At 55.0% G+C, this 27,916-nt stretch overlaps 2 protein-coding genes across 5 annotated transcripts in view; one reads left to right on the forward strand and one right to left on the reverse strand.

Annotated features, from left to right (window-relative positions):
- The window catches only part of EXOC3L2 (exocyst complex component 3 like 2), a 60,240-nt gene that overhangs the window by 5,084 nt on the left and 27,240 nt on the right, over positions 1-27,916 (forward strand). The window contains exon 1 of one of the 3 annotated variants that reach the window (XM_050927780.1): positions 4,905-5,063. The exons of 1 other annotated variant lie outside the window; for it this stretch is intronic. The gene's annotated coding sequence lies outside the window, so the exon portion shown is untranslated. Of the gene's footprint in view, positions 1-4,904; positions 5,064-9,498; positions 9,587-27,916 lie in introns of those variants that run through there. One more of the 3 variants, XM_050927782.1, reaches the window with a different exon arrangement.
- Positions 21,128-27,277, reverse strand: LOC127036726 (uncharacterized). 2 transcript variants are annotated; one of them, XM_050927903.1, is made up of 2 exons: positions 26,693-27,277; positions 21,128-21,459 (listed from the first exon to the last, which is right to left on the reverse strand). In XM_050927903.1, exons 1-2 carry the CDS (start codon positions 27,143-27,145, stop codon positions 21,238-21,240), a joined length of 675 nt encoding a protein of 224 aa, XP_050783860.1. In that variant the 5' UTR covers positions 27,146-27,277; the 3' UTR covers positions 21,128-21,237. The 2 variants fall into 2 exon arrangements, with proteins under 2 accessions (XP_050783860.1, XP_050783859.1); XM_050927902.1 differs by lacking the exon at positions 26,693-27,277 and adding an exon at positions 23,319-23,780.

Consider the following 27,916-nt stretch of genomic DNA (forward strand, 5'->3'; position numbering starts at 1 on the left):
TGCGTGCCTGGTACTGTGTCTAAAGCGGCCCAGGTCCAGAGCCTCCCCACCCTTACTTTTCATTTTCATTCCCACAATTCTAGTGGGATCCACGTACCTCCCTTGCTAGCCTTCAGAGAGAGAGGGGCACGGTCCATTTACACCACCCAATTCCTTCTTTGGGGGCTGCAAGGTGAGGTCACACCAGTATCCCTAATCCAGTCTGGGGAAGTCTTCTGAAGGAGATATCTGGGGCAAAGCCTTCTACTCCTTGGGCACACTTGTTCCCCATTCACAGTGCCACCTCTTTCGACTCATAGCAAGCTGCAGCATGGCTCAGCTACCTCACTCCCTACCCCTTCCTTTCCTGTTGATAGCTGCCAAGAGATTGCTGGGAAACATAGTTCTTTCCCTGCTCTAGGGCTGGCTGTCTAGGCAGGGAGCTGGCCAAGGAACTACAGCTCCCAGGGCCCTGTGGGTCCTCAGCTCCCATGCTGGATCCCCAGCTGCTCCGTGGCTCTGCTTCTGCAGGATTGTGAGAGGGGAGGAAGTGAGTTTAAAAAAAAAGGATGTCCCAGATGCCGCCCCCTGCAATTGTGCTGCCCCAAGCACCTGCTTGTTTTGCTGGTGCCTAGATCCAGCCCTGGTTTAGACACAGTCTTAGCTCCAGGGAAAGGGGAATGAAGGGGCTGGGAAGGGCCCATCCTACTCTAGGCTCCTTACTGTTCACCAGCTGGGTTTTCTGAGTGCTCTAAAATCCACAGGCTGACTCAATGGCTGTGCCCTAAAGGTGCAGGGGGGTCCCTACCTAGCTCTGGGAGGGGTGTGGGGTCTAGTGGTTAGAGCAGGCAGAGACCTGGAATCAGGACAACAAGGCTCCTTTCTTGGCTTAGGGAAGTGGGGTCAGTTGGTTAAAGGAGGAGGGCTCAGAGCCAGGACTTTTGGGTTCTGGCCTCAGCTCTGAGAGCGAAGTGAGTCTGCTGGTTAGAGTGGGGGGACTGGGAGCCAGGGCTGCTCTAGCTCTGAGAGGGGAGCGGTCCCAATCTGGGATTCTTTGAGCCAAGCGTTCCTAAGAGATGGCGCCTTGTTGTAAAACAGAAAGGACACCAAGGTTCTGCAGATCTTATCACGCCTGTGTGCACACCCGGGGCTCAGACTCTGGCTCCGACCCTCCCTTGTGAGGAATTCAGGGCTGGTCCAGCCTGCCCCGGGGATGTGGGCACCCGAGCGTGGGGAGAGGACTCTGCAAAATCAGCCAAGGTCCCAGCTGCCTGCACCCCAAATCAAGGGCCCCTTTGGATCTGGGGGCAGCTGAGCCTGGCCCGGCTGGGGGCTGCATTGGGGCCAGTGAGGCTTCTCCCCTCCAGGGGCATGTAGCACATTCCCATCTGCAGGGCTCAGGTACCAGCGATGGGCCCTACACTCCCTCGCCTCAACAAACACCCACACAAGGGGGAGGTGAGAGGGGCTGGAGACAGCCTGGCTCAGGGGCAGGGCATTGGCAGGACCCAGCCTCCCACAGCAGCTGCATCCAGCTCCTGGGGAGGGGGAGGAGGGTGTCTGGGTGCAGGTGTGTGTACATGAGCATGTGGCGTGTTTGTGTGTGCACCCTGGGCATGTCCATATGAGCATACAACTGTGTCCATGCATATGTGTGTGTTTGTGTGCATGCTCACACCATTCTGCAGGAGCCCCATAACCCGGGTGGCTCCGTGCGGGCAGCTCTGCACCCTGCACCAACGCAGCTCAGTGTGGGCAGCTCCGCACCAGTCCCACCCCATAGCCCGACGCAGCTCAGTGTGGGCAGCTCTGCACCCGTCCCACCCCATAGCCCGACTCAGCTCAGTGTGGGCAGCTCTGCACCCGTCCCGCCCCATAGCCCAACGCAGCTCAGTGTGGGCAGCTCCGCACCCTTCCCACCCCATAGCCCGACGCAGCTCCGTGGGGGCAGCTCCGCACCCGTCCCACCCCATAGCCCGACGCAGCTCCGTGGGGGCAGCTCCGCACCCGTCCCACCCCATAGCCCGACGCAGCTCAGTGTGGGCAGCTCCGCACCCGTCCCACCCCATAGCCCAACGCAGCTCCGTGGGGGCAGCTCCGCACCCGTCCCACCCCATAGCTCCACACAGCTCAGTGTGGGCAGCTCTGCACCTGTCCCACCCCATAGTCCGACGCAGCTCAGTGTGGGCAGCTCCGCACCCGTCCCACCCCACAGCCCGACGCAGCTCAGTGTGAGCAGCTCCGCACCCGTCCCACCCCACAGCCCGACGCAGCTCAGTGTGGGCAGCTCCGCACCCGTCCCACCCCACAGCCCGACGCAGCTCAGTGTGGGCAGCTCCGCACCCGTCCCACCCCACAGCCCGACGCAGCTCAGTGTGGGCAGCTCCGCACCCGTCCCACCCCACAGCCCGACGCAGCTCAGTGTGGGCAGCTCCGCACCCGTCCCACCCCACAGCCCGACGCAGCTCAGTGTGGGCAGCTCCGCACCCGTCCCACCCCACAGCCCGACGCAGCTCAGTGTGGGCAGCTCCGCACCCGTCCCACCCCACAGCCCGACGCAGCTCAGTGTGGGCAGCTCCGCACCCGTCCCACCCCACAGCCCGACGCAGCTCAGTGTGGGCAGCTCCGCACCCGTCCCACCCCATAGCCCGACGCAGCTCAGTGTGGGCAGCTCCGCACCCGTCCCACCCCATAGCCCGACGCAGCTCAGTGTGGGCAGCTCCGCACCCGTCCCACCCCATAGCCCGACTCAGCTCAGTGTGGGCAGCTCCGCACCCGTCCCACCCCATAGCCCGACGCAGCTCAGTGTGGGCAGCTCCGCACCCGTCCCACCCCATAGCCCGACGCAGCTCAGTGTGGGCAGCTCTGCACCCGTCCCACCCCATAGCCCGACGCAGCTCAGTGTGGGCAGCTCCGCACCCGTCCCAGCCCATAGCTCCACGCAGCTCAGTGTGGGCAGCTCCGCACCCTTCCCACCCCATAGCCCGACTCAGCGCAGGGTGGGCAGCTCTGCACCCGTCCCGCCCCATAGCCCAGGTGGCTCAGTGCTGGCTGCTCTCTGCTGCATAGCCCTGGGTGTCTCCATGTAGGTGGCTCCCTGCCCCATATTTAAAGCCTGTTAGCAGGACCCCCTCAATCTTCTGTTCTCAAGACTAAACGTGCCATTGGGGGAGGAATAGCTCAGTGATTTGTGCATTACCCTGCTAAACCCAGCGCCTTGAGTTCACTTCCTAAGGGGGCCACTTAGGGACCTAGGGCAAAATCAGCGCTTGGTGACTGGACTGGGTGATTTTTCAGGGTCCCTTCCAGCTCTGTGGGTTAGGTACAGCCCCGGCTGCTCCCCGCCCTGCCCCCAGGGAGGGCGGGGCCGGGGCTGGCCTGTTGCCCAGGAGTTCCCGGAGCTGCTCGCCCAGCCCCAGCGGTCAAAGGGATGGTGGCGAGCGGCGGCGCGGGGTGGCCACCTGCCGAGGCGGACGCGGGGGGCCCGGCTGTGGGGGCCGCTCTCAGGGGGGCGATGCAGACCCAGGTACCGCTGCTCGGGGCAGAGTTTGGGGCAGCGGGGACCGCCGCAGGGCCACACCCGCGCTGGGCTCCCGGGGGACCGGGCGGGGGGTTGCAGCCGCCCAGGGCTCGGGGTGCCCGGGAGCCCCCCCCCCCGTGCCAGCGCGTCCTCGGGGCTCGCGCCCGGGCACGGTCCGTGTGGCTGCCGCAGCCCGGGGAGGGGGCGGCACCGGGGCACGTCCAGCCCCGGATCGGGTTACGGTGTCGAGCTGGGGGCGCCCCGCGGGGCGCTGTGCCGGTCTGGACCTGCGGGGGGCTCTGTTTTGGTTGGGGTTGAGAGGGGCTGTGTTGGCCTGGGGTGTGTGGGAGGGCAGTTCGGGGTCTGTGTGCGGGAGCGGGGATCGGGGGGGGCTGTGTGCTGCTGAGGATGCGGGAGGAAGTTCAGGGGGGCTATGTGCTGGCTGGGGGGTGCGGAAGCGGGGATCAGGGGGGCTATGTGCTGGCTGGAGTGTGCGGAAGGGAGTTTGGGGGGGCTGTGTGCTGGCTGGAGGTGCGGGAGGTGGGTTCAGGGGGGCTGTGTGCTGGCTAGGGGGTGCAGGAGGGGAGTTCGGGGGGCTGTGTGCTGGCTGGGGGTGCGGGAGGTGGGTTCAGGAGGGGCTATGTGTTGGCCGGGGTGCGTGGGAGGGAGTTCAGGGGGGCTGTGTGCTGGCTGGAGTGTGCGGAAGGGAGTTTGGGAGGGCTGTGTGCTGGCTGGGGGTGCGGGAGGTGGGTTCAGGGGGGCTGTGTGCTGGCTAGGGAGTGCAGGAGGGGAGTTCGGGGGGCTGTGTGCTGGCTGGGAGTGCGGGAGGTGGGTTCAGGGGGGGCTATGTGCTGGCTGGGGTGCGTGGGAGGGAGTTCAGGGGGGCTGTGTGCTGGCTGGGGTTGCGGGAGGCTGGTTCAGGGGGGCTGTGTGCTGGCCGGGGTGCATGGGAGGGAGTTCAGGGGGGCTGTGTGCTGGCTGGGGGTGCGGGAGCAGCGTTCAGGGGGGCTGTGTGCTGGCTGGAGTGTGCGGAAGGGAGTCTGGGGGGGCTGTGTGCTGGCTGACATGTGGGAGGGGACTTCGGGGGGGCTGTGTTCTGGCTGGGGGGTGTGCGAGGGAGTTCGGGGGGCTCTGTATTGGCTAGGGGGTGCAGGGCTCAGTGGGTCAGTGCCAAACACAAGTTTGGTCCACTGGTGCCTTCCCCATTGCATGGCCACGTACACCAGTGCCCGCTCTCCTGTCGGGATTCCTGGGGTAAGTGGCTTCAAAAGGTGAGGGCCAGGAGCGTGGCTGGGCTGACAGGGAGCCGTGGCTAGCTGGGCTGTAGCTTGGCGTGCGGCCAGGCTGTCAGCTGGCATCACCATAAACTAGCCTGTGCTGGATCCTGACGCAGTCAGTGCCTGGAGAAGCCTCCTCCCTCCACCCTTCTTCCCAGGTCTGGGCTCTGCTCTAGGCCTCTGCGGAGCCAGGTGCTCAAGGCCACTGCGGAGCCTGCTGGCAGAGCAGGGCAAAGTCCTGTACTCAGGCCTGGCACGTGGGTGTCAATCTGCTGGCTTCAGGACAGGTGGGCACCGGCTTGCAGAAGCCCTTTCTCCTCTGGGTGGCAGAGGCCCCCGGGGTGTTTGCTCTGCTCCCAGGGAGCAGCACTTTCGCTTTCATCTTGGCTGCCTGCAAAGTGGGGGAGGGGGCATTTCCTTTGGCAATGGAGCAGAGCTCAGCTCTCCCCAGCGTTCCCCGGCCCCTGGGCACTCAAAGGGCAGGGAGAGCCTGTGGGTCGCCCCTGCGGAGCAGTCACCCAGTGCTTGTCAGCCTCCCCCAGCAGGGCAAACTCACCAGGCACCTCCCTGGGCATGGCTGGCATCCTGCCACTCTCTCTGCCTCTCATCAACAGCCCTGGCAAATCTGGGGGCCAGGGGGCACTGCCCTGGGTATGGCTGGTGCTCTGTCTGCCTCTCACCAACAGCCCTGGCAGAACTGGGGGCCGGGGGCACTGCCCTGGGTATGGCTGGTGCTCTGTCTGCCTCTCACCAACAGCCCTGGCAGAACTGGGGGCCGGGGGCACTGCCCTGGGCATGGCTGGTGCTCTGTCTGCCTCTCACCAACAGCCCTGGCAGAACTGGGGGCCGGGGGCACTGCCCTGGGTATGGCTGGTGCTCTGTCTGCCTCTCACCAACAGCCCTGGCAGAACTGGGGGCCAGGGGGCACTGCCCTGGGTATGGCTGGTGCTCTGTCTGCCTCTCACCAACAGCCCTGGCAGAACTGGGGACCAGGGGGCACTGCCCTGGGTATGGCTGGTGCTCTGTCTGCCTCTCACCAACAGCCCTGGCAGAACTGGGGACCAGGGGGCACTGCCCTGGGTATGGCTGGTGCTCTGTCTGCCTCTCACCAACAGCCCTGGCAGAACTGGGGTTGAGGGGGGATCAGTCCCCATGGAATCCAGTTCTCTTTGCCACTGGGCCTTGCCCAGCCGCCCAACCCTGGGGAAGCAACGCCCCCTCCGGGCCTCCATCTGGCCCTGGGCGAAATGGGAGGGTGCTCCTACCCTGGCGAGGAGCTTGGAGATCAAAGGTTGAGAAGCCCTGTGCTAAGGTTATTAGAACTGCTGTTGTCTGAAAGTTCGCCCAGGCCTTGGGGGTGGGGGGCTCCGCCTCCCCATTGTGCGTTTGCGGTGCACGGGGAGGCTGCAGCTGTGCTGGGTCTGGTGGTGATAAGCATCCGTGAAAGGGGGTTGGAAGGAATCCACCTCCCCAGTGGGGCAGCTCTAGCTCCCAGTCCGAGTCCCCCGTGTGTGCCTCTGTGGGCTGGAGGTGTGGGGGGGTGCGGAGAGGAGGGCGTGGAAGGGGGGCTGGGGGGTGCGGAGAGGTGTTGGGGGGGTTGTGTCAGTATATTTGGTTTGTCTCTCTCACTCCATTAAAAGGAATTCTTGTGACCTACGCTCCCCCATCCAATGTTTGCAGCAGATCTTTGCTGTTCAGCTGAACGCACCCCTTGGGCCTTTGCTTTGTCCCAGGAAATTCCCTTCCCGTGTGGCTGACCCTTGTCTACGTGGGAGAGTCCGACTAGTTCTACAGGTGTAACTAGCTCTGCCTGGCTGGGGAAATGGCCCAGAATGGCCCTTGCGGAGTCTGTCCCCTGCCCCCCCCCCACCCCCGACACTGAGGTAGGAGCACCTGGGATGGGTTTAGCTCAACCCTCTTCCCCAGGGACGTGAGCTCAGGGCTTGTGTACACCTGAAATTCTTCCCAGTGTAGTGAAAGCCCTCCAGCCCTGCTAGGGCGAGGGCAGTTATACTGGGATAACTGGCAGAGCTGTTACCATGCTGGACGGGGAGGGAGTTCTCTGGGTATATGGCCCCTTTGTCGCAGTGTTGCTGCGGCCAACTAGGCTGGTTAAAATCAGATGACGTGCTCAGCGTAGCCTCATGGATAGACTCAGGCCTGTTCCTGGCTCTGCCACTGGCCTGCTGTGTTACCCTGGGCAAGTCACTTTGCCCCTCGGTGCCTCAGTTTCCCCACCTGGGGATAATGACAGCGACCTGCTTTGGAAAGCATGTTGAAACCGACTGTTGATGAGAGCTGGTTGGGCACGAAGAGCATCCCCAGGGATGGCGCCGTCTGAGTGGGTCACTTTAAATTCACACCTGCCGCAAACACTTCCCATGGGGCCCAGGCCTGAGCTACAGGGGGCTCCTATGGGAAATGTGCGCAGTGCCAGAACCAGGGAACATTCCCAGGCCAGGCTTGCACCCCCACCAGATACTGCGCTGGGAACCCCTGGGCCCAGGCTTCCCCCTCTGCCAGCGTCCCATTTCCCCTAGGAGCACCACATGGGCAGGAGCCCCCTCCTTCAGGGTGGGGAAGAGAGACAGCTGGGTTGGGCACCCTGGCCAGTCTGTGTACCCAGCACTTCTCCCCTCCGAGATAACAGCTAGTCCTGACATGCCAGTGCCCGCAGTCTGGGTGATGGTGCTGAAGGGTCAGGGTTCAGACCCACCCACGAGACAGCCCGGGGGGGACAGGGACAGATGCACATACAAGATTTTGTTTTACCTCTGTCTTTTCAAAGCCAAACCCAACCCTCGGAAATGGTGGGGAGGGGACAATGAGGCTGATGTCGGGGGGGGGGAGGGGAGACAAGGAGGCTGATGGGGGGCAGGGACGGACAGGATGATGAGGTTGATGGGGTGGGGGATGATGAGGTTGTTGGGACAGGTGGGGACCATGAGATCGATGGGAGGGGAGGGGCCCATGAGGCTGATGCTGGGGTAGGGGGCAGGGGAAGGGATGATGAGGCTGATGTGGCGGGGAGAGATGAGGTTGATGGGACAGGTGGGGACCATGAGGTCAATAGGAGGGGAAGGGACAATGAGGCTGATGCTGGGGGGGCGAAGGGATGTTGAGGTTGATGGAGGGGGGAGGGATGATGAGGTTGATGGGACAGGTGGGGACTATGAGGTCAATGGGAGGGGAGGGGAGGGGAAGGGACGATGAGGCTGATGGGGAGTGGGAAGAGGAGGGGACCAGGAGGTTGATGGTGGGGGAGGAGACCAGGAGGGTGGCGGGGGGAGGGATCTTGTCTGCTCTTAGCAAATATCCCCAATGGCTGCTGGACGTGGGGTGCTAGACAGGGAGGACTCTGAACTACTATGGGGAATCCTTTCCCAGCTCTCTGGCTGGTGGGTCTGAGCGCTAGAGGTGGAGCCAGGGCTTAGTTTCTACTAGCTGTGGTCTCAACTTGTATGTTCAGCTTGGCAGAGGCCCTGGGAGGTTTCCTCTTCCCCTGCAGCCTGGGACACGAGTCACTTGCAGATTTGAACCAGCGCCAACAGTGGATTTTCTGAGACTCGATTCATGTAGGGAGCCAAGGACATTGGTGACTCCACCCGAAGTCCTGGGATACCGTGGGGTGAGGAAGTGGGGGAGGATCTGTGGCTGGATGGACGAGAAGCTCTGGCTGTGGAGGGGGCATAGACAAGTTAATGAGCCCGACTGACAGTTGCCTGGGCAATCCTAGCCCTTCACCCCGATGTGGGCACCAGTCCTTGTTACCACAGGCTATCTGGGGTTTTGGATCAGAACCACACACTTGTCAACATTTAATTTTGACATTGGAGAGTTTAAGGGTTAAAAATCAGTTACAGTGAGTGACCCGTGATCGAGATCCTGACAGACAAAGCCTGGGAGAATTGTGCGTACAGAGAGGGGGGTCTTTTAAGAAAAAGGCCCCAAAGCAGGAACAGAAACATCTGTTAATTGCCAGTAGGGTGATCAGATAGCGAGTGTGAAAAATCGGGATGGGGTGGGGGGTAATAGGAGCCTACATAAGAAAAAGCCTCAAATATCGGGACTGTCCCTATAAAATCGGACCATCTGGTCACCCTGTTTGCCAGTGTTAAAGAAGCAGACCCAGCGAAAATGCTTGTAGTGAGAAACCAGCAGTTAGAACTTGAACAAGAGCAAAAACTAGCTGATCTGGACGGAGAAGCTGCTGGAAGAAAATGCCTGTGTTTGGAACATGCACAAAGAATGGCAGATCTTCGAGAGCAGGAACTGGAGGCTAAGGCAGACGTGGACAGACTTAGGCCTGGTCTACACTACGCTGTTAAACCAATTTTTAAGAGCGTTAAATCGATTTAACGCTGCACCCGTCCACACTACACTGCTCTTTATATCAATTTAAAGGGCTCTGTAAATCGATTTCTGTACTCCTACAAAACGAGAGGAGTAATGCTAAAATCGATATTACTATATCGGATTAGGGTTAGTGTGGACGCAAATCGATGTTATTGGCCTCATTATTTTACAGTAGCTACCCACAGTGCACCGCTCCAGAAATCGACGCTAGCCTCAGACCATGGACGCACACCACCGAATTAATGTGCCTAGTGTGGACACGCACAATCGACTTTATAATATCTGTTTTATAAAATCGGTTTAAGCTAATTTGAATTTATCCTGTAGTGTAGACGTAGCCCTAAGCTCCAACTCAAGAGAATGAAAGAACAACAGGAACTGTGTCATCCTGGAAAGCCAGCTCCTCTCACCAACAGAGATGGGGATAGAATCTACCCAGTTTGTAACAATGTTGGTAGGTTGTTTGACTCTAAGCAGTTGTCTGCGTGTAACCAAATTTACCCCAACGCTGCCACCTTTTATGTAAATGCTTTTACTGGGAGTGCAGGTGAAGGGAACCCCATAACTTGCGCAGAGAATGTAAAAGTCAATGGGAAAAGCTGCTTAGGGCAAATTACAGCTTCTAACATCACTCTCGTTAAAGCAGATCTTGTCAAAGAGGAAGATCATTTACCAAATAAGAGGATGGATATTGTAATCCTCTATGAGTTTACTGTACGTGTGCCTTTAGCCAGAATCCATCTTGAATGGAATGATGTTAAACATGAAGTTATAGCTGCTGTAAGGAAGTTATTGCCTAAGGAGCTTATGATTGGGGATGATATTAATGCTTCGTTCATTCAAGTTGATGACATAAACCTGTGTCTACTAGGGGCAAGATTTGCCTATGGAGGGCTTCTCCAAATGTTTATCTGAGGAAGATGGTTGTTTGTCCGTGCAAAGAAGCAGGACAGTTGTGGAAAACATTTCTGAGTGTCTGTCTGGTATCTTAGAAGTGAATCTGGCATTCGATAAGGCTCAGGAAGATGCTTCTCTAGAGCAAATTAAAGTTGGTGATCAGGTTAAAGCCCTAACTGAGGAAGGAAGAGGGACAGTCTTGGGGAGTGATACACTGTTGGCAAGTAAAGCTTGGGAAAGTGAGTCTGACCCAGGTAAAAGTCATGTGCTGAAAGTAGCTTAGTGTAATAAGACACTATTTGGAGAAAACAGCAGTTTACCTGTTAAGGGAGGGGAAGGCAAAGAAAGTTTAGATGAACCTAGGCAGCCTTGTGAGCTGATGGCTTTGTCTAACGAGCAGTTTGGGGAAGGCAAGGTCAGTGATGAGTGTCCCTGTAGGTTACCTGTTATCAGTGTGGAGAATTGTAACAGTGAAGGAAACGTTCCTGTGTCTGTTGGGGTAATGACTTGCCTGTGGAGCTACCCTGATCTCCAGGCAACTGTCCATGAACAGCCCTGCATGCTGGGACAAGGGAAACGAGATCCCAAGCTGTCTGGCTGTTAAAGGGGAATGTTTCTCCAGCTGTTTTCTGTTTGTAGAGCAGATAGAAAAAGCCTGTCCGCCTATGATGGCTGAAAATGTATCAGTTGACCCCAAGTTGATTCTGGATACAACTAAAGCCCAGGAAGGAAGAGGTCCTGCTTGTGTGTACGTACTGTGCACATCAGGGTGTATCGGTGGGGGGCTGCCTGGCATGGGACAGGAGTGTGGCATGGCATGGAGTGGGGGCACATGGGATGGGTGTGCATGGGAGATCATAGGGGGTAAGTGGTGTGATGGGTATGGTGAGTGTGGGGTGGGGATACACGGTGTGTGATGGGGGCATATGGTGTGGGTTGAGGGTATGCTGGGTGTTATGGGGTACAGGGCATGTGCGATATAGGGTACAGGGTTTGCAATGCGATACAGGGCATGTGCGATACAGGGCATGTGCGATACAGGGTACAGGGTGTGTGATACAGGGGCCATACTGGCTAATATGAGGGGGCACGGAGTCCAGGAGAGCTGGCTGTATTTTAAAGAAGCCTTATTGAGGGTGCAGGAACAAACCAACCCAATGTGCAGAAAGAATAGCAAATTCAGGCAACCAGCTTGGCTTAACAGAGAAATCTTCGGTGAGCTTAAACGCAAAAAGGAATCTTACAAGAAGTGGAAACTTGGACAGATGACTGGGGAGGAGTATAAAAATATTTCTTGCGCATGCAGGGGTGTAATCAGGAAGGCCAAGGCACAACTGGAGTTGCAGCTAGCAAGGGATGTGAAGAGTAACAAGAAGGGTTTCCACAGGTATGTTAGCAACAAGGTGGTGGTCAGGGAAAGTGTGGGACCCTTCTGATGTGGAAAAAACTGAAGTACTTAAAAATATATATATAATAAAAGTCGGAAGGCCAAAAAAGAATTTGAAGAACAGCTAGCCAAAGACTCAAAAAGTAACAGCAAATTTTTTTAAAGTACATCAGAAGCAGGAAGCCTGCTAAACAACCAGTGGGGCCACTGGACAATCTAGATGCTAAAGGAGCACTCAAGGACGATAAGGCCATTGCAGAGAAACTAAATGAATTTTTTGCATTGGTTTTCACAGTTGAGGAGGTGAGGGAGATTCCCAAACCTGAGCCATTCTTTTTAGGTAACAAATCAGAGGAACTGTCCCAGATTGAGGTGTCATTAGAGGAGGTTTTGGAACAAATTGATAAACTGAACAGTGATAAGTCACCAGGACCAGATGGTATTCACGCAAGCATTCTGAAGGAACTCAAATGTGAAATTGCAGGACTACTAACTGTAGTCTGTAACCTATCATTTAAATCAGCTTCTGTACCTAATGACTGGAGGATAGTTAATGTGATGCCAATTTTTAAAAAGGGCTCCAGAGGTGATCCTGGCAATTACAGGCTGGTAAGCCTAACTTCGGTACTGGGCAAACTGGTTGAAACTATAGTAAAGAACAGAATTGTCAGGCACAGATGAACATACTGTAATTTGTTGGGGAAGAGTCAACATGTTTTTTGTAAAGGGAAATCATGCCTCACCAATCTACTAGAATTCTTTGAGGGGGGGGTCAACAAGCATGTGGACAAGGGGGATCCAGTGGATATAGTGGATTTAGATGTTCAATCATTATGGAAGTTCTCTGAAAACATCCACTCAACGTGCAGCGGCAGTCAAAAAAGTGAACAGAATGTTGGGAATCATTAAGAAAGGGATAGATAATAAGACAGAAAATATTCTATTGCCTCTGTATAAATCCATGGTACGCCCACACCTTGAATGCTGCGTGCAGATGTGGTCACCCTATCTCAAAGATATATTGGAATTGGAAAAGGTTCAGAAAAAGGCAACAAAAATGATAGGGGTATTGTTACCAGATTTGCTTGTTACTTTGGGGTACACTCATTTATTAGGGTTACTCTGGGGGGGTAGGGGTTCTGTAATTCTATCAATGTACTGCCTGTGTCACATGTGTTCACATGGAGCTCTGTTCCTCCCTTCTGCAAGTCCCCTCCCAATGGAGCTATTCTGCAGGACCTAGGTTCCCCAGGGCTGGGTTCCTCCAGCCCCAGAATTAGATGAAAACACCTCCACCCCCACCCACCAGAGCAAGTCTGAGTGGACCGGGTCAATCAAACTGACCCCCTTATATGCTCCTGGACTCCACAGGCTGGGCCAAGCAGCACTTTCAGCTGCCACCCTTGTATGTCACAGGTTCAGCACGTCCCTATCCCCACTTTCACGTTACTATTGTTCTGGTAGTAACCCACCTGATGAGCAAACCCCACAGTATTTTGGGGCACTACAGGGATCTTTAGCTTAGGTAAGAGGAGCGTTGCTGCAGAGTAAAGTTCAGAGAGAGAGAGAGAGAGAGAGAGAGACGCAACCAGCTTAACCATCCAAGTTATGTATTGACTAATAATGATAATGACACAGGAACTGCCTAAACCAACATAACAGTTACATCAGGAGTAGGCAACCTGCGGTATGCGAGTTGATTTTCAGTGGCAGTCACACTGCCCAGGTCCTGGCCAGTGGGATTGGGGGCTCTGCATTTTAATTTAATTTTAAATGAAGTTTCTTAAACATTTTAAAAACTTTACATACAACAATAGTTTAGTTCTATATTATAGACTTATAGAAAGAGACCTTCGAAAAAGGTTAAAATGTATGACTGGCACGCGAACCCTTAAATTAGAGTGAATAATTGAAGACTCGGCCCAGCACTTCTGAAAGGTTGCCGACCCCGAGTTACATTATTAAAGAAAACACAGAGAGAGAGAGGGATCTCACCCACTCCATGAGGCTTGAACTGGTTGGGGTTCCCAGGTGATGGCGATAGCTCAGGGTTCTGAGTGCTGGAGACAGGCAGAGCCCCCAGCACGATCGGTCAGGAGAAGACAGTGGAACTGATGCGGAGTTTGGATCCAAGTATCAGACACTTACTTTGGCATGGATAGGGGGTTTTGTAGAGAAAATGCAATGGTTCAAGGGAGAACACTAGATTCGTTTATGGGTAAACAGACAACTCAAGGGTTTTCTTTAGGCTAGATGGTAGGAGCTGATCATTCTTGGCTATGGATGATGTTTCTTCCAGGGAACTTACAATGCAGTTAGGCTGCTTCAGTATCTTGGATATCAATCAAGGATTAATTACTAGAATTGGTCTGATAACTGCTGAGCTGGGTGTGGGCAGGCATAGGTTCATTAACATCTGGAGCAGAGATTCCCATGATGCAGTGCGTCCCCGCTTTTCTGGTCCCAGAGTTCAGTTCTCCATTCTGTATGCTAATGGAGATGTTTTTGTTTTTGTCACCCTTTTCAGGAGGGGTCTAGGTGTGTCTCCCAGTGCCCTTCGCTGCTCTCTGCAAGTCTTTTCTCTGATTGGTTTTGGCTCAAACCTCAGAGGGGTGAGGGGTCTTTCATGAATCAGACAGTCTGGATACTGCCCCCTGGTTCTCAAAGAGCACAGAGCTGAGTGGTATCAGGATGGAACAGCTGCTGTATGATTAATAAGACTGGGACTTTTCAGCTAGGAAAAGAGACGACTAAGGGGGAATATGACAGAGGTCTATAAAATCATGAGTAGTGTAGAAAAAGTAAATAAGGAAGTGTTGTTATTTACTCCGTCTCATAACACAAGAACTAAGGGCTACCCAATGAAATTAATAGGCAGCAGGTTTTAAGACAAACAAAAGGAAGTATTTTTTTCCACACAACGCACAGTCAACCTATGGAACTCCTTGCCAGAGGATGTTGTGAAGGCCAAGACTATAATAGGGTTAAAAAACGAACTAGATAAATTCAGGGAGGATAGGTCCATCAATAGCTATTAGCCTGGATGGGCAGGGATGGTGTCTCTAGCCTCTGTTTGCCAGAAGCTGGGAATGGGTGACGGGATCAATCACATGAGGATTACTTGTTCTGTTCATTCCCTCTGGGGCACCTGCCATTGGTCACTGTCAGAAGACAGGATGATGGACTAGATGGACCTTTGGTCTGACCCAGTATGGCCCTTCTTATGTTCTTACTCAGTGCTTTTTTTGCCTTGGTCTTCACAGATAAGGTCTCATAGACTTAAGATCAGAAGGGACCATTATGGTCATCTGGTCTGACCTGCACAATGCAGGCCACAGAATCTCACCCACCTGCTCCTGTAACAACCCCCTGACCTATTTCTGAGTTACTGAAGTCCTCAAATGGTGGTTTAAAGACCTCAGGGTGCAGAGAATCCTCCAGCAAGTGACCTGTGCCCCACGCTGCAGAGAAAGGCGAAAAATCTCCAGGGCCTCTGCCAGTCTTCCCTGGAGGAAAATTCCTTCCCGACCCCAAATATGGCGATCAGTTAAACCCTGAGCATGTGAGCAAGACTCACCAGCCATCACCCAGGAAATAATTATCTATAGTAACTCAGATCCCACCCCATCTCACATCCCATCACAGACCATTGGGCATATTTACCTGCTAATAATCAAAGATCAATTAATTGCCAAAATCAGGCTATCCCATCATACCATCCCCTTGTTAGGTAATAAAGCAAGTCCTCACTCACCTCTCCAGCACCCGAGTTCGTGCGGAGTTGGTATGGGGCACACAATTCTGTCAGAGACCAGACACCAATGCGTTGATCAACGGGCTCACACTATCCTTAGCTCTAAAAAGCTTTAGATTAAGTGTGGCCCCTTTATTAGGGGTGAGCATCAATATTTATACACAGAAGTAAACAAAGTGATTAACAAAAGATAATGGTCATGCATAATTAATCAAGATTTTACAGGAAAAGCAAGTTAACAAGTAAATGCATAGAGATAAAGGCTAATGGCTACTAGGGAAAGGGGGTGTCATGAGTAGTTTGCAGGTCAGTGCTTTGTTCAAAAGGGTTCAGGAAGGATTATGCAGAGACAGTCAGTCTGGGTGTGTTTTGGCTCCCCAAAGTTCACCAAAAGTTTAGACCCAACATTCCTCCATTTGTAGCTTTGAGATAACTATTAATCAAAAAGCTACACCCTATTTCAAGATCTCAAGGGCCGCTTGGCAATTTCAGCCTGGGCCAATTCGAAGAGAGTAAGGCTTTTAGCTGAAGTGGGAAAAGAATAAACTGACTTACATGAGTTTATGAGGGAGGGGACACACTGAATACAGCAACACAGTATTATAAGGACTACTATGGCCCCAACAACACCCACCAAGAGTTTTTTTAACCCACCCAAATCCGGGCAGCCAATTTCATAAGGCTCCCCACCAATCATAAGGTGGCTGGCCAGAGGAGTAGTTTTTAGCCATTTCCCTTAGGTGTTTGGTACGTTGAAAAGTGTCAGAGTAGGTGTCATTTACAAAAACACAGCATTCTTCATAAGCAGAAAATAAACTAAAAAAGCATAAAAAAAACATACAGTTGTCAGAATAAAGGGTCCTCTCATTTTTTTCGAGTCAATTTAAGTCTAATGTCTGAGAGAGGTAAGCTGGTCCACTGGTCGAAGGCAGTGTCCTCAGTGGTGACAAGAGCTGCTGGTCCGTCACTGTGGTCCACTACGGCTGGCTTGACGTGGGAGTGGTGGATCCAAGATTTGCGTCCTTCCAGGAACACTGCAGTCTGGGTTGTTAAAAGAACCTGGTGGGGTCCAGTAAACCTTGGCTGGAGGGTGTCGTCACGAACGAACTTTTTGGCCCAGACGAAGTCCCCTGGTTGGAACGGGTGGATCTGTTCCTCCAGCGGCACGGTCTGGGAAAACTGCGAGGCTTTCCAAAGGGTACGGAGGCGAGCCTGTAGGGAGAGAAACTGACACGCGGTTAAATGATCCCCTCCCAATAGTGAAACATCAGCACGTGGTAGCGCCCCGCCTTTGAAAGGGGGGTGTCCATAGAGCAGTTCAAAGGGGGATAATTCCAATGCGCGGGTTGGGCGAGTACGAAGGTGAAACAGGACCAAGGGAAGTACCTGAGGCCATTTTAATCCTGTTTCCTGACAGTATTTAGCCAATGTAAACTTAAGTTCCCTATTTATACGCTTAACTTTCCCGCTAGACTGGGGGTGGTAGGGTGCATGAAAGGAGTGTGAAATGCCCAGTCCTTGTTCTAAACGGCCAAGGACATGACCAGTAAAGTGAGGTCCGCGATCTGAGTCGAGCACAAGAGGGATGCCAAAACGGGGTACAATGTCTCTAAGGAGAATTTTCGCCACTGTGGCAGCAGTACAATTAGCAGTAGGAAAAGCTTCGACCCAGGAAGTCAGAGGGCAAACCAAAACAAGGAGGTGCTTTTTCCCAAAAGCCTTTGGCATATTTGCAAAGTTAATTTGAAGATGTTGAAATGGAGCAGCAGGCGGAGGTTTTCCACCCTTAATTTTGTTAAGAGGTGGAGCAGGTCCATTACGCTGACATGTGCTGCATGCTTTTACTATTGATAGGCAATAGGGTTGAATGCCTGGAGCATACCAAAAGCGAGCGATGGTGTTCACGAGGCGTGCGTGCCGTAGTGACCCCCTTTATCATGGTGCCAGCGAACTGCCACGGGGTATGTGGAGCGAGGGAGGCAGGCTCGGCCATCTGGCATAAGCCAGGTCCCTTTGACCAGAGTGGCCCCGAGGCTCTTCCACGATTGTAGTTCAGCAGCGGGTACTGGTACGGGGTGCGGTGGAGTAAAGGAGGAGGCTGCAATAGCCAATGTGGGCATGGCTAAAGGTAAGGTGGCAGCCTTCTTAGCGGAGGCGTCAGCCAGGGCATTCCCACGGGTAACGGGGCTACTATCTTTAGTATGGGCCCGGCAGTGAACTACAGCCAGGACAGAGGGTTTTTGGAGGGCGTCCAAAAGCTTGTGGATGAGGGGGAGGTGCTGAATGGGTTTACCGGCAGCTGTCTGGAAACCTTGAAACTTCCAGAGGTGGATATGACAATGCACAACTCCAAAAGCATATTTGCTATCAGTAAAAATGGTAACGGTCTTACCAGCGGCCAACTGGCAAGCTCGGGCCAGGGCATAGAGTTCAGCGGCTTGGGCTCCCCAGTTGCCTGGCAGTGAGGCGGCCTCTTGAATGTCCCATTCAGAGGTGACAGCATAACCAGTGAAACGCTTGCCATCAACATAGAAGGAGCTTCCGTCCGAGAAGAGGATGCAATCGGGGTTGTCCAGTGGCACGTCAAACAGGTTGTCTTTTATCTGTAAGATGCTGTAAACTACTTTCACACAGTCGTGCTGATCCTGGAGGACTGGCAGGTCAGGAAGCAAGGTAGCTGGATTAAGGGGTCCACACCTTTCAAAAATTAGGTTAGTGTTTTCTAAGAGTTCGGCCTCTAGCTGTTGCTGACGATGGGCCGAAAAGACTTGGGTTGTGCCCCTACGCAGAAGGGCTGACAAGGCATGAGAGGTCCAAACCGTAGTAAAATGACCCAGGGTTAGGCTCTTTGCCTTTGTGATCAGCAGGGCAGCTGCTGCCAGAGTTCGGGTGCAGGATGGGGTTCCCTGAGCGACAGGGTCGATTTGCTGAGAGTAAAAAGCAAGCGGGAAATGGTGGGGCCCGCTCAGCTGGGTAAGGACACCACTAGCAATTCCGCCCCTCTCGTGGACAAAAAGGTGAAAGGGTTTGCTGTAATTGGGGGGGTGGAGAGACATGGAGGAGGCCACACTGTCCTTGAGTAACTGAAAGGCTTGAATAGTGTCCGGGGACCACTGCAAAGGGTCAGGAGCAAGGTTAGCAGTGAGTCGGTGGAGCGGTTTGCTTAACTCCCCGCAGGACGGCAACCAGGGGCGACAGAAGCCAATTAATCCTAAGAAACCTCCAAGTTGTTTCTTGGTGTTCGGTAGAGGGCAGTTTTGAATAGTCTTTATGCGGGCTGGGTTCATCTGTCTTCCCTCTGGGGTTAACAGGAAGCCCAGATATCGGACCTTTTGTGAGACCCACTGAATCTTTTTAGGGTTTACCTTGTGGCCTCTGGTGTGTAGGTATAATAAAAGTGCCTTACCATCGATGCGGAGGGCAGCTTCTTCGCGATTACCTAATAGGATGTCATCTACGTATAGGACCAATGTGGATTCCTGCGGACTGGTGAAACCTTCCAAGTCGTGGCGGAGGCACTGGCTGAAAATCGTGGGGCTGTCTCTGTAGCCTTGAGGAAGTTGTTGCCAGACATAACTTTGTCCCTCCCAGGTGAAACCAAAGAGATACTGAGAGTCTGGGTGCACAGGAATGCTGAAAAAAGCTGATTTTAAGTCAATAACAGTGAACCACTCAGCATCCCAGGGGATTTGGCTGATGATAGTAGCTGGGTCAGGAACTACTGCATGAAGAGGGACCACATACTGATTAACAACTTGTAGATCCTGTACAAAGCGCCAACGAACAGGGTCTCCGTCCTTTTTAGGAGGCTTTTTGACAGGCAGTATAGGGGTGTTACAGGGAGTGCGCTGAGGGCGGACTAGCTTTTGTGCAATGAATCCCTCGATAATGGGGCGGATGCCCTTCCGGGCTTCCAGCGACAGGGGGTATTGAGGGACTGACGGGGGGGTTAAGGAAGGCTTTACCTGAATCCTTACGGGCTCTGCCGAAAGGAGCAGGCCAACATCAGTGTCAGAAATTCCCCAGAGGGTTGAAGGCAAGTCAGTGAGGTCAGGGGAGAGAGAGAGGGGTGTTTCCCAATTACCCTGAGTAGGGGCCGAATCTCCTAACACTGTCATCAATAATCCTACCCCTTCAGGAGTGCAGGTTAAAGTAGCCTCAAGCTTACAGAGTAAATCCCGGCCCATCAAAGGGATCGGACAAGCTGGGGAAAAAAGAAAACGGTGAGGAAAACATTTATCAGCATAAATAACATTCAAAGGCAAAGTGAGTCCCAGAGACTGTGGGTTGCCCTTCACCCCAGTCGCAGTTTTAACCTCAGAGGATAGCCAGGGAGAGGGGGCATGATTTAAAAGAGAGAAAGTAGCCCCAGTATCAATGAGGAAAGAGACAGGCAGTCCCTGGACTGAAAGGGTTAAACGAGGCTCTTTGCTGGGAGGGGAGAAAGTGAGAAAGGAGCCGGCTAAAGACATTAAGGAAATAAGACCATCACATTGTTTGTCTTCGCCCCCGGGGTACCGTCATTGAGGAGGCTGAGTTTGCTGCGGCTGCTGCTGTTTCCCGTAGTTGATCCAGGCCTGGGGAATGGGCTGAGCTGGTGGTGCACCTGTAAAGGCATCTCTTTAACTATACTTTTATTACTCGCAAGAGATTTGACGGGGACATCCTCTGGGCTATCCTCGGGGGGGGGGGGGGGCATGCACCCTGCTGTATCTGTTTGGACATTAGCCTAGTAACTACTCCTTCCGAGGTTTGCCCCTTTATTTTTTCCTCATCCTTCTGCAGAAATTCCAATTTGGGATTCTGCAGATTCCCCTCTGCTACATGGAGAGAGTCCCCCTGCGGAGGAATAGGGGCAGGTGCAGAGGGGACCAGCTGACGAGTCAAAACACGCCGTGGTCTACACCCTTCATCGAAATAACCTGGAGGGGGTTCACTCTCGGGGGTTCACCTGACTGCCATAATTTTTAAAGATTTCCACAGCTCTGCTGCTGTGTCCCAACAAAACCAGTAACATAACTGTCCCGGATGGTCTTTTTCGATCTGGCTCTTTACTTCTCTTAAGGCAGCCTGTTCGAAAGAGCCATACGAAGGCCACCTCATCTCCGGGTCGGCCAATACCGCGGTATACCCAGTCCAATTCCTTACACATAGTGTGTACAACTTCTTCCTAGACATTCCTGTCTGTACTGGGAGTTTTCCTTCGTTCCATAACTTATTTACAATCCCCAACGGACTCTCAAGAGGCACGCTAGTCCCTTGACCCATGGTGTCTGACAGGAGCCCTCCAACTGGCGTTTACCCTGCTGTCCAATACACAACCCCTCAATATTGAATTGGCTGGGAGAAATCTCCTGTGGCGCCTTGCCAATTTATATATGAGTGGTCTGACCACTGGACAGAGGTACCGCACCAGAAGGAATCCCGGACGAGCCCCCAAATTGTTAGGTAATAAAGCAAGTCCTCACTCACCTCTCCAGCACCCGAGTTCGTGCGGAGTTGGTATGGGGCACACAATTCTGTCAGAGACCAGACACCAATGCGTTGATCAACGGGCTCACACTATCCTTAGCTCTAAAAAGCTTTAGATTAAGTGTGGCCCCTTTATTAGGGGTGAGCATCAATATTTATACACAGAAGTAAACAAAGTGATTAACAAAAGATAATGGTCATGCATAATTAATCAAGATTTTACAGGAAAAGCAAGTTAACAAGTAAATGCATAGAGATAAAGGCTAATGGCTACTAGGGAAAGGGGGTGTCATGAGTAGTTTGCAGGTCAGTGCTTTGTTCAAAAGGGTTCAGGAAGGATTATGCAGAGACAGTCAGTCTGGGTGTGTTTTGGCTCCCCAAAGTTCACCAAAAGTTTAGACCCAACACCCTCCATAAACTTATCAAGCTTAGTCTTGAAGCCAGATATGTCTTTTGCCCCCACTACTCCCCTTGGAAGGTGTCACGGAGTCCCCAGGCGATGCTCTGGAACTGCTCCCCACCAAGCCAGTCAGGACTTTGGGGAGCCTCCTCTCCCTTGGAGCAGACTTGTTCAGGGCAAGAAGCTCACACAGCTTCACCTCCTGGGTCTCTCCTTGGAGCATTCAGCATCCTCTGCCCCTCCGTGCGCTTCCCACAGCGAGTCCACCCCAGCGGGGTCCTGGGAAGCCACTGGGTCCTGCACCCCCACTTTGCAGTCAGACGTGACTCTCAGCCAGCCAGTAAAACAGAGGTTTATTCGATGACAGGAACAGGGTCTAAAACAGAGCTTGTAGATACAGCGAACCGGACCCCTCGGCTGGGTCCATTCTGGGGGGCAGTGAGCCAGACCCCCAGGTCTGCCCTTGACCCCAGCCAGCTCCAGACTAACAACCCCTCCCAGCCCCTCCTCTCTCCTCAGCCCCTTTCCCGGGCCAGGAGGTCACCTGATCTCTTTGTCTCCAACACCTTCAGCTGGCACCTTTGCAGAGGAGGGGCCCAGGCCATCAGTTGCTAGGAGACAGAGGGTCAGGCATTTAGGTGCACTGGCCTTTGCTCTGCCAGATACTTAAGAACTGCCATGGGGACACTGAGGCACCAACACAGTATTCAGGGGAAATATTAAGAACTTTCCCAGTTCGTCACATCTCTCCCCCCTTCGAGACCGAACTGAGCGAGGTCACTCCAGCCAGTGACCTGGGGAAGTTCGAACCCACCAACTTCCATGGATGCCCCAGCATCTCTCCCATTCCTTGGTGTGAGTTACACCAGGACAGTCCAGTCTCACGCCCTCCCTTAGGTCGGGTGTGCTTGATGGCACTTGCAGGCCGCATGTGGGAAGGTTTATGCGGCTTGAACCCTTTTGCTACCCCAATACCCCTGGGGTTCAAACTGGGACGGGGTCTTCTCCCCGCATGCTGGGCTGCGATTCGGGCTCTCTTGCTTAAGAGCCCCCATCTTGGCCTTGGCCAGCTCTGGGCTTGGGCAGCTGCTTTCCACTTCGTGGCCCAGATACAACACCTCTGCCATCCCCAACTTACACTTTCCAGCTTTTACCGTCAGTCCCACCTCCTTGAGGCAGCTCATCCCCCTTTTCACCTGGGACACCTGTTCCTCCCAGGTCTGGCTAAAGATGCACATGTTATCAGTGTCTGCCAGGGCCAAGTTCTCCATCTCCCTCTGCTTGTTTAGAATCTCCCCAGGCCTAGGCATGGCGTCGGCATCGGACACTGTGATGGCTTTAAGCTTCTGATAGCCCCCATAAAACCAGATCATCCTGTCTCCCTTGGGGATCAGCCCCACGGGTGAGGCCCATGGGCTGTAAAATGGCTGGATCCCATCTAAAGGCAGCATGTCCCTGACCTCTCTCTCCAGATTCTGGGCTGCTTTCCCAGTGACTCTGAACGGGGAACACTTGATGGGGAGATTGGCTCCCACCTCAGGAAAGAGATCCCCCAGGGGGTCTTCCCCCTTCTCCATCCAATCCTCCCCCTTCAGGTCCAGGGGTCCCCTCACTCTCCTCCCATCCAGCAGCTCAAATGGGAAGAGCCCTGTGGATTCCTGGAGCACCACCAGCTGCCTCCCGATTCCCCCCAGTTCTACATCCCCTTGGGGAGCCCATTCCCGGTACAGGAATCCCTTCTCCTGCAGGACTCTGTCCCTGCAGCCTTCCCCAAGGGGGTTTGCAGCGCTGTGGCCAGCAAGTTCTCTCAGCTTCTCCAAGGAGGGATCCTTCTGCAGCTCGGTCTGGGATTCAGCAGCTGGGGCAAGGAGTGGGACCTGCTCCCTCTCACTGGCTGGGCCTGGGGTCACAGCCCCCCTGAGCCCTGTCCCTGGTAGCTACCTCCCTGCTGTGTAATCACTTCCCAGCAGCACATCTGGACCAGGCAAACCTGTTTGGCAGCCGACCTGCCTTTCCTGGGTATGTCCCCACCCAGCTGGGGTCTCAGCTCCCCCCGTGCTCAGTGCTGCCCTTGCTGTCCCAGTGGGGCAAGGCAGCGAGCTCTCTGCTCTGGTCACAGCATCAGAGCCAGCGTGAGCCCCGTCTCCGGTGTGCAGGGGGGCAGGGAGCATCTCTCCCTCCCATTCAGCCCCAGAGGGCTGGTTACAGGTAGGCAGGTATCCTGAGCCCTGCAGCCCCTCCCCCCTGCCAGCCAGGTCATTTGCATTTTCACTGACCATTTCCATCCTAGCCAATTGGTTCCCTGGATTTGAATTCAAACCCTCGGCCGTTACAGGAGCGGGGCCTGGATCCTGTCCCAAGGGGAGACAGTCACTCCCCAACAGGGCCTCCCAGCCGATATCCTGGAGAACCCCAACGACCAGCCAGCCCAACCCCTCCTGGGTCTGCACAGGGATCTGGGCCATAGGCAGGGCAAGGGGCTTCACCCCAGGGAACTTCACCCATGTCCCACAGTCCCTCAGCATCTGGGGCTGCACCACCACAGTTCTCTCTGTCCCAGGGTCTCGCCCCTGCAGGCGTGTTTCCCCACTGACCCCTGGGCAGCCCCCTATGTCTCTCTGCTCCACCATCACCAGTCCACGCTGCTGCTGCTTCTCCTGCAGCTTTTCCTCGGGCTCTTGCTCTCTCTCACGGTCCTCTCGCTCTCTCGGGCTCTGCTCCCATCCCATCCGTCTCCAATCTCCCGATGAGGAACCCAGTCGTGAAGACCCTCGTCTGATTGGGGACCAGACTCCCGGGGATGCCTGGCTGATGCTCCAGCTGCTCTCAGATCCTCTTGTAGCCTCACCTGGGCCAGGAATCTGCTCCTCAGAGCGGTGCTTTTCCTCCAACTGCACGATTAACTGTGCCTTGGTGAATTTCCCCATGCGTAACCCTCTCTTTGTGCACAGGATCACAATGTCCTTCTCAAGGAGATGGTGATAGGCCATCACTTCACCGTTCCCAAGTGGCTCTGGACTCACAGGCCTGTGTGCTCTTGGCTCCCCCATGGTTTCCAGGAAGAACCCCTGGTGTGCCAGCCCTTCTCGTGATCACCACCTCTTTGCCAGGGTCGAGCTGCAGACTCCTCCGCCCCTGGGACTGCTCCTGCAATCCCCCCGGGGAACCCTGCTACTGCAAAAATCCTTCTCTCTCCCAGGGTCGAGCGGCAAGCTCCTCCGCCCCTGAGACTGCTCGCTGCAATCCTCAGGGGGACCCCGTTACTCCAACAGTCCTTCTCGCTGGTCACACACTCCCAGACGTTAACTGCCCCCTGAAACCGTGCCTCTCTGAGCCTTCAGCACACCTGGTCCTCATTATCCCTCCTTTGTTTTACTGTTCCCCAGTCACTTACTGCAAGCAGCGCCATTCACAGGGTGCAGTATATCCCACCGCTGCCACCAGTTGTCACGGAGTCCCCAGGCGATGCTCTGGAACTGCTCCCCACCAAGCCAGTCAGGACTTTGGGGAGCCTCCTCTCCCTTGGAGCAGACTTGTTCAGGGCAAGAAGCTCACACAGCTTCACCTCCTGGGTCTCTCCTTGGAGCATTCAGCATCCTCTGCCCCTCCGTGCGCTTCCCACAGCGAGTCCACCCCAGCGGGGTCCTGGGGAAGCCACTGGGTCCTGCACCCCCACTTTGCAGTCAGACGTGACTCCCAGCCAGCCAGTAAAACAGAGGTTTATTCGATGACAGGAACAGGGTCTAAAACAGAGCTTGTAGATACAGCGAACCGGACCCCTCGGCTGGGTCCATTCTGGGGGGCAGTGAGCCAGACCCCCAGGTCTGCCCTCCACCCTTGACCCCAGCCAGCTCCAGACTAACAACCCCTCCCAGCCCCTCCTCTCTCCTCAGCCCCTTTCCCGGGCCAGGAGGTCACCTGATCTCTTTGTCTCCAACACCTTCAGCTGGCACCTTTGCAGAGGAGGGGCCCAGGCCATCAGTTGCTAGGAGACAGAGGGTCAGGCATTTAGGTGCACTGGCCTTTGCTCTGCCAGATACTTAAGAACTGCCATGGGGACACTGAGGCACCAACACAGTATTCAGGGGAAATATTAAGAACTTTCCCAGTTCGTCACATCTCTCCCCCCTTCGAGACCGAACTGAGCGAGGTCACTCCAGCCAGTGACCTGGGGAAGTTCGAACCCACCAACTTCCATGGATGCCCCAGCATCTCTCCCATTCCTTGGTGTGAGTTACACCAGGACAGTCCAGTCTCACGCCCTCCCTTAGATCAGGTGTGCTTGATGGCACTTGCAGGCCGCATGTGGGAAGGTTTATGCGGCTTGAACCCTTTTGCTACCCCAATACCCCTGGGGTTCAAACTGGGACGGGGTCTTCTCCCCGCACGCTGGGCTGCGATTCGGGCTCTCTTGCTTAAGAGCCCCCATCTTGGCCTTGGCCAGCTCTGGGCTTGGGCAGCTGCTTTCCACTTCGTGGCCCAGATACAACACCTCTGCCATCCCCAACTTACACTTTCCAGCTTTTACCGTCAGTCCCACCTCCTTGAGGCAGCTCATCCCCCTTTTCACCTGGGACACCTGTTCCTCCCAGGTCTGGCTAAAGATGCACATGTTATCAGTGTCTGCCAGGGCCAAGTTCTCCATCTCCCTCTGCTTGTTTAGAATCTCCCCAGGCCTAGGCATGGGGTCGGCATCGGACACTGTGATGGCTTTAAGCTTCTGATAGCCCCCATAAAACCAGATCATCCTGTCTCCCTTGGGGATCAGCCCCACGGGTGAGGCCCATGGGCTGTAAAATGGCTGGATCCCATCTAAAGGCAGCATGTCCCTGACCTCTCTCTCCAGATTCTGGGCTGCTTTCCCAGTGACTCTGAACGGGGAACACTTGATGGGGAGATTGGCTCCCACCTCAGGAAAGAGATCCCCCAGGGGGTCTTCCCCCTTCTCCATCCAATCCTCCCCCTTCAGGTCCAGGGGTCCCCTCACTCTCCTCCCATCCAGCAGCTCAAATGGGAAGAGCCCTGTGGATTCCTGGAGCACCACCAGCTGCCTCCCGATTCCCCCCAGTTCTACATCCCCTTGGGGAGCCCATTCCCGGTACAGGAATCCCTTCTCCTGCAGGACTCTGTCCCTGCAGCCTTCCCCAAGGGGGTTTGCAGCGCTGTGGCCAGCAAGTTCTCTCAGCTTCTCCAAGGAGGGATCCTTCTGCAGCTCGGTCTGGGATTCAGCAGCTGGGGCAAGGAGTGGGACCTGCTCCCTCTCACTGGCTGGGCCTGGGGTCACAGCCCCCCTGAGCCCTGTCCCTGGTAGCTACCTCCCTGCTGTGTAATCACTTCCCAGCAGCACATCTGGACCAGGCAAACCTGTTTGGCAGCCGACCTGCCTTTCCTGGGTATGTCCCCACCCAGCTGGGGTCTCAGCTCCCCCCGTGCTCAGTGCTGCCCTTGCTGTCCCAGTGGGGCAAGGCAGCGAGCTCTCTGCTCTGGTCACAGCATCAGAGCCAGCGTGAGCCCCGTCTCCGGTGTGCAGGGGGGCAGGGAGCATCTCTCCCTCCCATTCAGCCCCAGAGGGCTGGTTACAGGTAGGCAGGTATCCTGAGCCCTGCAGCCCCTCCCCCCTGCCAGCCAGGTCATTTGCATTTTCACTGACCATTTCCATCCTAGCCAATTGGTTCCCTGGATTTGAATTCAAACCCTCGGCCGTTACAGGAGCGGGGCCTGGATCCTGTCCCAAGGGGAGACAGTCACTCCCCAACAGGGCCTCCCAGCCGATATCCTGGAGAACCCCAACGACCAGCCAGCCCAACCCCTCCTGGGTCTGCACAGGGATCTGGGCCATAGGCAGGGCAAGGGGCTTCACCCCAGGGAACTTCACCCATGTCCCACAGTCCCTCAGCATCTGGGGCTGCACCACCACAGTTCTCTCTGTCCCAGGGTCTCGCCCCTGCAGGCGTGTTTCCCCACTGACCCCTGGGCAGCCCCCTATGTCTCTCTGCTCCACCATCACCAGTCCACGCTGCTGCTGCTTCTCCTGCAGCTTTTCCTCGGGCTCTTGCTCTCTCTCACGGTCCTCTCGCTCTCTCGGGCTCTGCTCCCATCCCATCCGTCTCCAATCTCCCGATGAGGAACCCAATCGTGAAGACCCTCGTCTGATTGGGGACCAGACTCCCGGGGATGCCTGGCTGATGCTCCAGCTGCTCTCAGATCCTCTTGTAGCCTCACCTGGGCCAGGAATCTGCTCCTCAGAGCGGTGCTTTTCCTCCAACTGCACGATTAACTGTGCCTTGGTGAATTTCCCCATGCGTAACCCTCTCTTTGTGCACAGGATCACAATGTCCTTCTCAAGGAGATGGTGATAGGCCATCACTTCACCGTTCCCAAGTGGCTCTGGACTCACAGGCCTGTGTGCTCTTGGCTCCCCCATGGTTTCCAGGAAGAACCCCTGGTGTGCCAGCCCTTCTCGTGATCACCACCTCTTTGCCAGGGTCGAGCTGCAGACTCCTCCGCCCCTGGGACTGCTCCTGCAATCCCCCCGGGGAACCCTGCTACTGCAAAAATCCTTCTCTCTCCCAGGGTCGAGCGGCAAGCTCCTCCGCCCCTGAGACTGCTCGCTGCAATCCTCAGGGGGACCCCGTTACTCCAACAGTCCTTCTCGCTGGTCACACACTCCCAGACGTTAACTGCCCCCTGAAACCGTGCCTCTCTGAGCCTTCAGCACACCTGGTCCTCATTATCCCTCCTTTGTTTTACTGTTCCCCAGTCACTTACTGCAAGCAGCGCCATTCAGGGGGTGCAGTATATCCCACCACTGCCACCAGTTGTCACGGAGTCCCCAGGCGATGCTCTGGAACTGCTCCCCACCAAGCCAGTCAGG

Source organism: Gopherus flavomarginatus, chromosome 18 (genome assembly GCF_025201925.1).
Source record: "Gopherus flavomarginatus isolate rGopFla2 chromosome 18, rGopFla2.mat.asm, whole genome shotgun sequence".
Classification (NCBI taxonomy): domain Eukaryota; kingdom Metazoa; phylum Chordata; order Testudines; family Testudinidae; genus Gopherus; species Gopherus flavomarginatus.